General features: G+C 28.7%; 2 protein-coding genes and 1 long non-coding RNA gene across 3 annotated transcripts; 1 reads left to right on the forward strand and 2 right to left on the reverse strand.

The window, feature by feature from the left end:
* Positions 1-288: 288 nt before the first annotated feature.
* Positions 289-13181, reverse strand: LOC105201627. Its single transcript, XM_039455179.1, has 13 exons — positions 12746-13181; positions 12107-12360; positions 10985-11463; positions 10629-10733; positions 10364-10519; positions 10072-10113; positions 7437-7715; positions 2736-2875; positions 2182-2435; positions 1469-1950; positions 1160-1264; positions 816-971; positions 289-603 (listed from the first exon to the last, which is right to left on the reverse strand). The coding sequence occupies exons 1-13, from the start codon at positions 12847-12849 to the stop codon at positions 550-552; spliced, it is 2610 nt and encodes an 869-aa protein (XP_039311113.1). The 5' UTR covers positions 12850-13181; the 3' UTR covers positions 289-549.
* On the forward strand, positions 3286-7518 carry LOC120359028. The gene is made up of 3 exons (XR_005575922.1): positions 3286-3673; positions 7118-7242; positions 7316-7518. It is a non-coding gene; the product is annotated as an uncharacterized LOC120359028 (long non-coding RNA).
* On the reverse strand, positions 5890-10041 carry LOC105201626 (odorant receptor 46a-like). The gene is made up of 6 exons (XM_026138822.2): positions 8865-10041; positions 8423-8676; positions 7311-7795; positions 7127-7231; positions 6866-7021; positions 5890-6701 (listed from the first exon to the last, which is right to left on the reverse strand). Exons 1-6 carry the CDS (start codon positions 8966-8968, stop codon positions 6648-6650), a joined length of 1158 nt encoding a protein of 385 aa, XP_025994607.2. The 5' UTR covers positions 8969-10041; the 3' UTR covers positions 5890-6647.
* Positions 13182-14494: the final 1313 nt, after the last annotated feature.

Raw genomic sequence — 14494 nt, forward strand, 5'->3', positions numbered from 1 at the left:
AATGCTTCGTAAAAAAATATGTCTAAAATATAGCCATCACCAGACTAATCACGTACATAGTAAAAAATAAAATGTCCCAGAAAGTCTACTCTAAATTTTAAGTTAAAATAACTCAAGTTAAAGTAATTCTTATTTTAAATTATTTTAACTTAATTTTTGAGTTATTTTAACTTAAAATTTAGAATGGACTTTCTGGGACATACAAAAATGTTAAATTAGCATTTTATATTTTACTGTGTAATGATTAAAAACTATTGGCAATAAGGCATAAAGCTCTACATGCAAATGTCAATGATAAAGATTTTTTGTATTTTAACTGTTATGATTCGTAAAATCCATAATAAGTCTAATTGACTTAATTGAACAATATGAATATAAAGAGTAATAACAATTATCTAGAGATTTTAATACGTTTAATAGACGGTTGTGTCACGTGGAACACTGCTAATAAGAAATAATAATTCAAAGACTTTTATGTAAGTCTAAAATATATAGTGTAAAAAAAATAATTCTATACAATTTGTTAATCTTTCTATAACTCAGGACTAGTCACATCGACGTCTGTTGTAGGACATTAAAGGCTGAGTAAGATGTTTTCAAGATCTGCAAAGGGAAAGATCGAATATTATTTTGTTACTGCCACTAAGCCAGGGTATTTATTCGATAACTCTTCGGTATTACTACGTTGTCATTGCTCAGCTTTATGCCATATAAAATATCTGCGCAACAACAGCATAACTACGAACCGATACTGTCGTTAAGAGTTACAGAATAAACTCTCAGGTATACAAAGTGCACCATCGTCATAAATTTACCCAAGTGAAAGTATCGAGGGCTAAGTTGAAAATTCCATAATAAGACAGTTTCAATCCCTTTTGACTGATGGCCATTACGAACAGCAGGCTTCTACGATCTCGCGTTGAGGCGACTGTCCAATCGCTCGAATAAATAGCGTCGACGATACTCTTGCTCTACACATACGAATTTTCACTGTTCATGGTAAGCTCATTTAAAATTATTCAGCAGAAAATTATAAATAATTGTTGCAAGAACAGAATAGTGTTTTTCTTAATTTGACATATACAAATCTGCATATGTCACCTATAACTCGCATCACAGATTGACCAGATTTTAATTTAATGAATTAATCTCTAATTACCTTCAACTGCAGCTCGTTTCCATACCAGCAATAGAAGAACACTTGAAACAGCATACTGCCAAGGTACAAAATCAACGAGAGAAATCCGACGCTGAGAATTTTCTTCTGCGAGGAAAAGTTAATTTAGTATATTCGTGCGGTTACACGCGAATTAGGTATTTATTTAGCGATATAATAACGATACTTTCTTTTTTTTAATCGACGATTTGCTATCTGTTATACAAAAAAATATTTAAAATAATGTTAGAAGAATTTGTGACGTCGATTGAACGTAAAGAACTGATCGTAAGGATTTCAGTTTTACGCGACCTTGGACATTTGGAAAATACTGGTGCACAGGGTGACCAGGCTGAAAATGAATAAAACCGTCACGGTCCACACAAACAACGATTGTATCCTGCGTACGATCTCGTGTACGTATAAGTGATGTCTCACGCACTCGCTGATCATCGCTCCTTTGCCCGAATCGATTCGATACTGCTCAGGATAATGGCTCGGCTTGAAGAGCTTCGACAGACGATAACACAGCAGCTCGATCTGTCCGCAGACGTGAAGGGTGAAGCCGTAGACGAGGGAGTCGAACGAGACGTTCAGCAATACCCCATAAAATATTGCACCTACGTGCTGAAGATAGGTCGCCAAATACGGGTATAAGCCGGATATCGAGTACGGCAGATACGTCTTGAACGGCAGGGGTCTGTCGGTGTTCTGTGGCCCCACGATGGGAGCGAGTATAAGAGCTATGCAAGTAGCTTGAGATATACTCATGAAAGTTCTGACGCACCACTTGGCTATGATAAACACAAATATTTAAAATGTATTTAAAATGTATTTTTTTTCAAATTTGTACTCATATTCAAGTATATATTTTCAGATTTCAGAGAAAATAATAATACTGTATATCATTCAATAGCAATATCCTATTAACCCATTCTGGGGTTAATAACTTTACCTTTGAAGAAATATCATAAAATTCATGACGTGCAATAAATTCATCAGAATGTCAACTACTGGCTGAATACCTTTGCGATCATATTTAATAAGAATCGTCTTTTCTTCGGAATTCCTTGGCTGACACGTTTCTCTTCGAAAACAGTCCAACAACATGGACATTTCCTCTTTTCGCGCTAAGAAGTTTCCGTATTTAAAACATAAAGCTACGTAAGTTAACGCCATGAAGAGTCCTTCCGTCATATCTTCAATGTCGTCGCGCGTTCTTACGAGTTCGATAACTTCCGATATTGTAAATTCGTATATTAGAATAACAACAGCGTACCTAAAAATGTTATTATATCTCAACATCTTAATAATCTGAATTGTATAGTAATATCTGAACGTGATTCTTAAGTGAAACAAAATGAAAATGAATAAACATTAAGTGAAAATCAATTCTTTTTTATTAAATAATGTAATTAAATAATGTAATTAAATATAAACTTTTCACACTTTCAATATAATGTAACTATTAAATAATTTTTATAGAAACAACAATCTCATTAACAAAATATTTATACTGTAATTTATTACAGAAACGTGCGCGAGATGTAGATAAAAAATGTTTAATATTTTATTTTACCTGTAGCAGAAACTTAAAAAACGAACGAAAAAATTGTTATTGTTCTTTTCGCTCCAAGCACCGCAAAACCAGAGAACTCGGAAATTGTATGGTAATATATCCATAATTCCGAGACCGTCGCTCTGATAGATGGTCTCCCTCTAGTCATACTTCGCTATGCTTTGAAAATATGAAGCTTGTAGGAAAAATATAATAAGACTTTCCGTACCATTGTCAACGTCCGTTCTCCATGAATCAATAATGATATCGCTGAAACGTTCTAAGCGTTCCTTAACATTTAATGTCATCGAACAGCTGAAAGAATTCGCTTGATCTTCTTTCCCCGCTATATTTCCTCCTTGTGCCTGCATTTATTCTCATATGTTCATTTTCAGACGTCTACGATGTGACATAACCGGTCGTTATTTTTTAAATTATAAATTTGCGTAATATATGCGGTATCGAATAGGAAAGTAAAAAGGGGTACTTGGGATAAGGGACATTAAAGTATTATTACTTCTGTTGTATACAAAAAAAAGCTTTTAATGCAAACATATCTCGCCAGAAAAACTGATAAGCAGTTGGAAATTTAGTAAGGAAAATGTAATGGGTCGTGAGTCTGCAGAAGTTCACACAATAAACTGCAAGTATGTTTTTGGATATTGTTTTCTACATCTGAATTATAATGCAAAATATTCAACGAAAAGATTTCTTTATTTCAACCATAAAACACATATACAGGATATGATTGAAGAATAATTTAAGTAAGTTTTTATACAGATATAAAAACATCTATGAAATTTTAATAATAAATACAGTACGAAAATACATTTCACGTTAACTTGATTAGATTGATAATACAATTGTCGAAAAATATGAATAAAAATACGATAGAATGATATGAAAGGTTGAAGCTAGTTGCAACAAGTTAAAACCTGAATAAGATGTCTTTAAAATCTGTGAGTATAAAGAAGAAAAATTTAGTTTTTTCTATAAAATTTTATTACATTATGTTTTAAATTATATGTTGTATATTTTTACGAGTGTTAATTATAATGTGTATTTAGTATACTTACCCAAGTGAAATTGATAAGAACTAAAGAGCAAAATCTGTAAAAAGAAGTAATTTGTCCTCTTTGGCTTCTTCTTTTCTTTCTTAACAGAAGCCTTGGATTTTAGACTTGGTATGAGTCTAAGTGCCATTATTATTATTACTGTAGACAGACCTTGGCCAGAGGTCTCACAATCCAGTAATTATAGCTGACTCCTTTGCGGATCAATCTCAATCTCGTTTTCCTTCCATCCAATGTATCTGGGAACAGTGAAATCTCCCGGGCAACCAATTTCTCCTCTGGCTTATCATAATGAAAACAAATGATAAATTTTTGCGTTGCTTGACCAATATTACTATCCAGTTATTAACATAAATAGCACACATGATACCTTTATACTGTAAACAAAAAGCATTTATTTGATAATACAGACTTCGATATACTTAGATAATACAGATATCGGTCAAGTAATGGAAATTCAAAGGACATAATCCAATATTTGTTCTCAGCGAGAGTACCTTTAAATCGAGCTCGTTGCCATATCAGCAATATGTGAATAATTGAAATGATATTGACACTGAGTATACTATAAAGAAAAGGAATTCAATACTGAAGAGTTTTTTCTGTAATAAAAGTATATATTACAATATTGTACATCTGATAACAATTGAATCGTGTATTAAGTCAATTTTTATACGTTAGACATCTGGTAGATGCTGCTGCAGAGAGTGATAAAGCTGGTAAAGAACAAAGTCGCAACAGCCCACATAAATAATGATTGTATCCTGTGTATGATGTTGCACACAAAAATATGATTAATATTTTTTTTATAAGTAATAAAGATAAACCTTTAACATGGTATTGTCTCAGTATCGATTCTTCCGCTGAATTTTTTGACTGATATAGCTTGGCGCAAAAACAATTTATCAAACGCAACTCGCACTGTTGCATTAAAATGTTTAAATACTTTAAGCATAGGCATACGGAAGTTAAGGAAAGCAATAGACTTTCCGTTAAATCCTCGATGTTAAATTCTCGTACGGATAAGCTCGATTATCTTAGATATTGTAAAGTGATATATTAAAACAAAGATTATATGTCTACAACAATTACGTAAGAAAATATATACGTAAAGAAAAGAAGATTATACATTTCATATAATTATAATTTATAAATGTAATTTCGAAAAATGCTTATTATTTATTTAAACTATACATTTACAAATAATTTTAATATATTACAATAAATTGTTTTCTTAACATAATTATACTGAATTAATATTATATTAACGTACACGTTATAATTATTCTACCTGTAACAAATGTTGACAAAGCTATCAAGTTGTTATCCGTATGTTCTTCCCATACACCGCAAAAACGAAGAACGTAAAAGTTCATCGACAATAAGTCCATATTTTTTATTGTCGTAACAGTAAGTCTGCCTTCGACAATTGCGAAGTATGGCATGTCACATGTTCAGAGCTGCTAAGACATTCCCGACAACAATATTCTTGCATTAACAACGATGTCTAGATACACGGTATTGTTAGGGTGTATTATTTCAATAATAAAAAAACGAAACATCAAAACGAAACATACGGCCTTCTTTCATGGTTGTTTGTATTCTTATTTTTTATTTCACATTCTTATTAGACGAATAATGTAACTTGATAGCAAAATGTTGTACGAGCCTTTAATGTCAACAAGTTGTTACTTATTTAAAAGATTTTTACAATATCTTACAAATGCAAAAAAAATGTAAAATAATCATAAATATAAAATAATGTAAAATTATAGATGAATATATTGTATTTTAGAGGTGAAATATACGATTCAATTGTTTTGCTAGGAAAATAACAGATAAAAAAAAATTACTACTGTGTGTAAAAATTTCTTTAAAGAATATAATTGAAAAAACAAGAAACAGCTGAGTAAAACGAGTGTAAAATTATGTGTAAAGTTTAAAAAATAAAAAGCCGTTGAACTCTCAAAACAATTAACTGTTCAAAAATGTCAGTGCATTTAGTCTCAATTACGTAATTATGTGTTATCTTATCAACTTATAATTAATATTAAGTCATATAAAATTGTTTTTAATTTGTAAAAATATATTTATACAATTCATAGTTTAAAAAGATTTAGTATATTTTATGTAAATCCAGAGACATATAAAATAGATTTCAAAGGTACATATAAAAACTTGACATATTTGGAATTAAAACATTTTGTTCTCCACAACGATTTCTTAAAATTAATTTCTTTATTTCACATTTTTTTTTTGTAAAAAAATTGTATTCTATAATAAATGTGATGTGCTTAAAAATGTTATCTACAAAGAATACAATTCCTAATAAGGTAAGTCGATAGGAAATACTACACTCAAGCTTTTCCTTCTGAAATAATTTCCATTATAGAATTAAGCGATGACAAATTAATGTAATCTTCTTAAAACTTTTATTTAATCAAACAAATTAAATAATTAAAGTTCTCAAAATTGTTATTTTTTAAGCTATTTTAATGATGATTCTCGAATACTTACATTCGAATACTTGTGTTTTATATGGACTGGCATCTTACCCTCAAATGTTAGGAGAAAATGTTATTAATATCGAAATCATTAATATCGAAATTTTCCTTCATATCTTCCCAACAGTTTAGTGCACAGTTACGCATAATCAGATTAGCTCTAATTTGTGGAAAAGGTATAATCAAAGTGGCTTCTTTTCTCAACTAGCATCTTCTCTCGATTTACCTTATAAAATATCTCATAAAGTTTATATTTTCTAATAAACACTGTACAAAAATAGCTAATGTAGATTCACTATCAATTCATTTAGATAATAATACTACGTTTATTAAAAAATAGAATTAGGAAAGTATTACTAATTTGAAACTCGTTGTAACAAATTGAAAGCCGAGTAAGATGTCTGTAAAATCTGTGCAAATACAAAGAATAAAAATTTAATTTTTTATATACAATGTTTTATAAAATATATCTACATTATGCTTTAAAAATTATATCTAATATACTATTTTTAAGAGTTTTAACTATTACATATGTATACATACAAACTTATTACTATATATTTAGCATACTCACTCCTGTGAAAGTGCTGATAACTAATGAGCAAAATCCATAAAAAGAAATAATTTGTCCTCTCTGACTTATCATCATTATAAATGACAAGCTTCTGCGTTGCTTGACCGATATTGCTGTCCAATTACTAGCATAAATAGTAGACGCAATATCTTTGTACTGTAAATGAAAAGTATTTAATTTGATAATATGAACTTAAGATATCGATCAAGTAATGGAAATTTAAAGGACATATAATCCAATATTTGTTCTCAGAGAGAGTACCTTTAAATCGAGCTCGTTGCCATACCAGCAATATAAGAATAGTTGAAATGATATTGACACTACGTATACTACAAAGAAAAGGAATTCAATACTGAAGAGTTCTTTCTGTAACAAAGGTATAGATTACAACATTGTACAACTGATAACAATTCTATCGAATCGTATATTAAGTCAATTTTCGTACATTAGATATCTGATAGATGCTGCTGCAAAGAGTGATAAAGCTGGTAAAGAACAAAATCGCGGTAGACCACATAAATAGCGATTGTATTCTGTGTATAATGTTGCACACAGAATTATGATGCCTCACGCATTCCGCGATTGCAAATTTCTCAATGGTGTCGTCCCCTTTCTCTTCGCTATTATCCTGAAGCTGAAGAAATCGAAACGTTTCCGACAATCGATAGCACAGCAGGTCTATCTGTCCGCAGGCAAGTATAGTGAAACCGTAAACGAGGGAGTGGAGAACAATGTCGATTGATATTCCATAAATTATCGCTACAGCTTGCTCAAGATAGGTCAACAGGTAAGGTAGTAACTTCACCATGGAGTACGGTACGTACATCTTCATTGGCAATTGCCTTTCGTCCTGTGCCATTATAGGTGTTATGAGCAATAGTAAACCCGCTGTATGTGACATTAACATGTAGACACAAGCGATCTTCGTAGCTTTGTTCATTGTACGTCACGATGAAATGGAATATGCAAAATAATTATGTTCTATGAGATGTAGGGACAATTATAATTAAATTTATTTTATAAAGAAAGTGACTTTAATAACATTTTATAAAAAGTAATTAATTAAAAAGACAGCATTAAACAAGTACATGGAGAAAAATAATATATAACTGCGCAGAAAAATATGAAAATTTTTAAAAACTTAATAAATTTGTCAATAGTAATGTTAATTTGTCCTTAAAATGAAAACAGTTTATAGCATTTTACTTTTGTAACAAAATTATTGGCTGGCAGATTATCGGTAAAAAAATAAACAAAAATTTTTTTAATAGAAAAGGAATAAATTTTTGATTGACATGATTTGCAGATCTAACAAAGCTATTCCAGCAAATAAAATTAATCTTTTTACAACTCTTACTAAATTCTGTTGTATAATGATTATCGAAATCTGCTATATGTCTAAATACGTGCCAAATTTCTTTCTCCGTACGCATGAATGTTTATCTGAACATTCCAAGAATATTCTTTTCGCAAATGGTGTTAATCATTAATATTTTAATATCTCAGCTAAAATTCTTGAATGTCCCTTAATATCTCTTTTATAAGTAATAAAAGTACCTTTGACGTGGTATTGTCTCAGTATCGATTCCTCGGTTGAATTTTTTGGCTGACATGGCTTGGCGCGAAAACAATTTAGTAAGGCACGCAATTCACTTTGCCCCATCGCAAAGTTTAAATACTTTAGGCAAAAGGTTATATAAGTTGTGGCAATGAATAAACCTTCTGTTAAATCGTCAACGTTATTTCTCATTCGTATGAGCTCGATTATTTCACATATCGTAAAGTGACATATTAAAGCAATGATTGTATTTCTATCAAAACATATGTAAAAAAGAAGAATATGCATTTCATATTAAATAATTTCTAAAAACCTTTATCACTTAATAAATACTATACTATACATTTATAAATAATATTAATATATTGAAACAAAATGTTTTATAACACATAATTATATTGGATTTATATTAGATTAACATATGCGTTATAATTATTCTACCTGTAGCAAAAGTTGGCAAAGCGTACTATCAAGTTGTTCTCCATATGTTCTTCCCACATACCACAAAAACGAAGAACATAAAAGTTCAACGGCAACAAGTCCATTTTTTTTATCGTATTTCTTTATCGTCGTATCTAACGTAACAGTAAATCTTCCTTCGACAATTGCGAGGTATGGTATGTCAACTGTTCCGAGTTGCTGAGATATTCCCAACAACAATGTTCTTGTATTAATAATGATGTCTAGATACACGTTATTATTAGGGTGCATTATTTCTCAATAATGTCCATTAAAACGGAAACGTACGGACTTCTCTCATGGTTGTTAGTATTCTTATTTTCTATTTTACGAATATTCTTTTTAAACGAATGGTGTAACTCAATAGCAAAATGTTGTACATGAGTCTTCAATATCGACAAGTTGTTACTTATTTAAAAGATTTCTACAATATCTTACAAATACGGAAAAAATGGAAAATAACCATAAATACAAAATAATGTCGTAAAATTATAGGTGAATATATTTTATTTTAGAAGTGAAATGTATAATTCCATTGTTTTGCTAGAAAAATAACAGATAAGAAAAAATTACTATTGTGTGTAAAAACTTCTTTAAAGAATATCATCGAAAGAATAAGAAACAACTGAGTAAGACGTAAAACGAGTGTAAAATTATGTGTAAAGTTTAACAAATAAAAATCTGTTAAGTTCTTCAAAAATTTAACTGTTTAATGATGTCAGTGCATTTAATCTCAATTACGTAATTATGTGTTATCTTATCAACTTATAATTAATACGAAATAATGTAAAACTATTTCCAAGTTGTAAAAATATATTTATATATTTCATAATTTATAAAAGATTTAGTACATTTCATTTAAATCCTGAAACATAAAGTAGATTTTAATCGAATTGACACATAAGAACTTAACATATTTAAAATTAAAATTAAACGTTTTATTCTTTATAAGAATTATTTAAAATTATTATGTATTATTTTAAAATATTTTATAGAAAATTGTGTTCTATAACAAATGTGCTTAAAAATATTATCTACACATAATAAAGTTTCTAACATAAAAATATCTAAAATAGTTTTTGTCTTCCAGTAAATACTGTACAAAAATATGTACATTTTCTATCAATTTGTTTAGATAATAATACTACATTTGTTAAAGAATAGACGCAAAGTATTATTAATTTGAAGCTTGTTGTAACAAATTGAAAGCAGAGTAGGACGTCTTTAAAATCTGTGTAAATATAAAGAATAAAAATGTAATTTTTTAAGTACAACGTTTTCTTATATCTACATTATGCTCTAAAAATTATATATAATATATTTTTAAATTTTAATTATTATACAATATATACACATACTTATTATTATTATTATTATTATTATTATTATTATTATTATTATTATTATTATTATTATTATTATTATTATTATTATTATTATTATTATTATTATTATTATTATTATACATTTAGTATACTTACCCACGTGAAAGTGCTGAGAACTAATGAACAAATTCCATAAAAAGAAATAATTCGTCCTCTCTGACTTATCATCATTATAAACAACAAGCTTTTGCGTTGTTTAACCGATACTATTGTCCAGTTACTAGCATAAATGGCATACGCTATGCTTTTATTCTGTGAACAAAATATATTTAATTTGATAGTATGGACTTAAGGTACATTGATCAAAATAATGGAATTTTAAAGTAGAGAAAATAAGTTCAACATTTATTATCACATATACCTTTAAATCGAGCTCATTGCCAAACCAGCAATATGAGAATACTTGAAACAACATTGATCCTAAGTACATTACAAAAGCAAAAAATTCAACGCCGAACAGTTTTTTCTGTAATTACAAAAACCATCAATTGTAACAACATTCACTTATTCTATAAGAAAGTGATTTTACCAGTAATTTTTCATAACAAAAAAATAAAATCTTCTTATGGGGCGAAATAATTTAGCTATTGAAACAAAACAGAAAAATGTAATATTAATTTTATATTTTAATAATAATTTTAATAATAAATTGAATTATATAATTATTTAGCTTGTATCAATTCCATTATATCATATTTTAAACATTATCTATTTTACATTAGACATCTGATAGATGCTGGTACAGAGAGTGACAAGGCTGAAGAAGAACAATGTGGCGACAATCCACATAAATAGCGATTGTATCCTTTGTGTGATGCTGCACACAGAAATATGATGCCTCACGCATTCTGTGATAGCAAATTTCTCAATGGCGCCGTGTCTCTTCTCTTCGCTATTCTCCTGAAGAAATCTGAACGTTTCTGACAATCGATGACACAGCAGCTCAATCTGACCGCAGGTATGAATAATGAGACCGTAAACGAGGGAGTCAAAAGTGACGTTCAGTAATACCCCATAAATTACAGCTCCAACTTGCTGAAGATAAGTCAAGAGATAAGGAAGTAATTCCGCCATGGAGTACGGTACGTACATCTTCAACGGTAATTGCCTTTTGTTCTGCGACATCAGAGGTGCGGTGAGAACCAGTAAACCCGTTATTTGCGAAATGAGCATGAAGGCACATATGACTTTCTTAGCTTTGTTCAGAGTACATCACAACGAAATGGAGTTTTTGCAAAATAATTACGTTCTATGAGATGTAGCGACGATTATATTTATTTTATAAGGAAACGTAATAATACTAATTTTTTATAACGATTAATCGAAAAGATAAAACTATATCGTGGAGAAAAATAATTTAAATATTGCAGCAAATTAGAAAAATTTTGCCTAATTTTAATTTATTTAAAGAAATGTTAATTTGCTATTAAAATAAATATATTTGTTTCATATTATTTTGTTTTTGCAATAAAATTGCTGATAAAGTTATCGGCAAAAGAATAAACAAAAATTTTATAAACAAGGAAGAAGGAATAAATTTATTGGAGAATATAATTCAAAGATCTAACAAAGCTATTCCAGCAAATAAAATTAATCTTCTCAATAAATGTTTTTGCTCTCCGTATAATAATTAACAAAATTTGCTACATAGCTAAATACTTGCTATCAAATGTTTTCCGTGTAATTATATGAATGTTTATCTGCACATTCGCAAGCATATTATTTTTTTTTCATAAGTGTCCGATTTTAATTACTAATATTTTATTTTCTAGCTAACATTTCTTTAATATTCTAAATGTTCCTTAATATTTTTTTTATAAGTAACACTCGTAAAAGTACCTTGAAGATGGTATTGTTTTAATATCAATTCCTCCGTTGAATCTTTTGGCTGACATAGCTTGATGCGAAAACAATTTAGCAAGGCATGTAACTCACTTTGTCGCATCAAAATGTTTAAATACTTTAGGCAGAGGCATATATAAGTTAAGACCATGAATAAACCTTCTGTTAAATCGTCAACGTTATTTCTCATACGTACGAGTTCGATTACCTCACATATCGTAAAGTGATATATTAAAGCAACGATTGTATATCTATCAAAATTACATACGTAAAAAAGAATATGCGCGGTTTCAATGTATAATCTCTAAACATTTTTATCTTAGCTAATAGCATTATACATTTACATACAAGTTTAATTTTAATATATGATCTTGGCCAAAATTACAAGGCACTTACACCTATTTCATTTATCTAAAATGTTTTTATCTGAACTATTTTAAATTGATTACTGGCATTATACATAAATTTAAAATTTTTTGGAACAAAGGATAATTCACATTTGAATTTTTGTTTAAATTTATCCAAATAAAATATTTAAAAAATATAAGATGGCTTATAATTTTGGCCAAGGCTGTACGATAAAATGTTTATACAAAATTACTGAAGCTATTTTAATTTTACATGTGCTTATTCTACCTGTAGCAGAAGCTGATAAAGCGTATTATCAAGTTGTCATCCTTACGTTCTTTCCACACACCGCAGAAACGAAGAACGTAAAAGTTCACCGGCAACAAGTCCATATTTTTACGTAACAGCAAATCTTCCCTCGACAATGACAAAGTATATAGTATGTCATCTGTTCAGAGTTGCTGAGACATCCCCGACGACAATGTTCTTGCATTAATAACGATGTCTAGGTACACGGTATTGTTAGGGTGCATTATATTTTAATATTGTCCATAAAAACGAAACATACGGACTTTTCACATGGCTATTCATAGCCTTATTTTCGATTTTACATTCTTATTATGGATGCTGTAACTCGACAGCAAAATACAAGCCTTCAATGTTGATAAGTTGTCGCTTATTTAAAAGATTTCCTTCTGCATTATCTTATAAATACAGAAAGAGAATATAAAATAACTGTAAATATAAAATAAAGTCATAAAACAAGAGTTCGTAAACGTATGGATTTGTTATGAAGAATTATTCAAAAAATGAGAAACAATTCTATTTTCTAAGAAAATAACAGCTAAGAGAAAATTGCTAATATATGTGTAAAAACTTTTTTAAAGAATCTTTAAAGTAAGTATAAAAAACGAGTACGTACAAAAAATTACATTGTGTGCAACAAAGACTTAAAAAGTAAAAAGTTGTTAATTATATATTATCAATTTATAATCAGTGCTAAGTGATTCAAAGTTCTTTTAGTTTGTAAAATATATTTTATACTGTTCACAGTTTCAAAAAAACTTAATATTTCATGCTGTATAAAATAGATTTCAGATCAAATTAATGTTTGATAATTAATATACGTTATAAAAATTTTGTCCTATAAGAACCTTTTAAAATTAATAAAATTATTATTTGATAAGCTTTATTTTCGAAAAACTTCGATTACGTAAACTGAAAAAAATACGACAACTGGACATAGATTGAGGAATATGGTTTAAAAATGTTTTTTTTTATCCTTTTTCTAATTCTTTTCTCCTTACAATGTTATTTTCATTCTAAACTCCTTCGAGCCTTCCTCCTTTTTTACTTCCTTTTTTTCTTATATTATTCTATTTAAAAATCTTTACCTTCTCCAACACCTTCAATTCCTTTCTTTTTTCAATTTTATTTTTATTCTACATTTCTTTGGTCCTTCTTCTTTCCTTCCTTCCTTTTTATACTATTTTATTCCACTTTTTTTCTTTATCTTCAGTACACATATTTCAAAATCTTTAATAAGATAGATAATATTCTATTAGAGAAAATTTATTTTTTTATTATAAAATATCATAATATCACATAATATTCACCCATTATTAATAATAATAATCGAAATTGTTATCTGAAAATAAAGTACAACACAAAGTGTCAATTTTTTATAATAATAATTTTTCAACCATAAATATGAACGTTTAATAAAACTTATCTAAAACAGTCATGAAGTCGTCTAAAAGACAAAGAAAAATCTTTAAACGCAGGAAACAGATCCAATTCAATAAATAAATTTGTAATAATTATTTTGATAATATATTAAATTTGTAATAATTATTTTGATAATATATTAATATTACACTATTAACCTTTTGATGCATGTAACAATTATTATGTGTATAACTGTCAATGCAATTAATTATAACTATCAACGCGATCTTTGCGATGACAGCAGCTCTCGAAGTAAGCACAACGGGAGAACCAATCAGCATTACGGAAAAGCGTCAACAATAAACTTCG

Source organism: Solenopsis invicta, chromosome 11, assembly GCF_016802725.1.
Source record: "Solenopsis invicta isolate M01_SB chromosome 11, UNIL_Sinv_3.0, whole genome shotgun sequence".
In the NCBI taxonomy this organism is placed as follows: domain Eukaryota; kingdom Metazoa; phylum Arthropoda; class Insecta; order Hymenoptera; family Formicidae; genus Solenopsis; species Solenopsis invicta.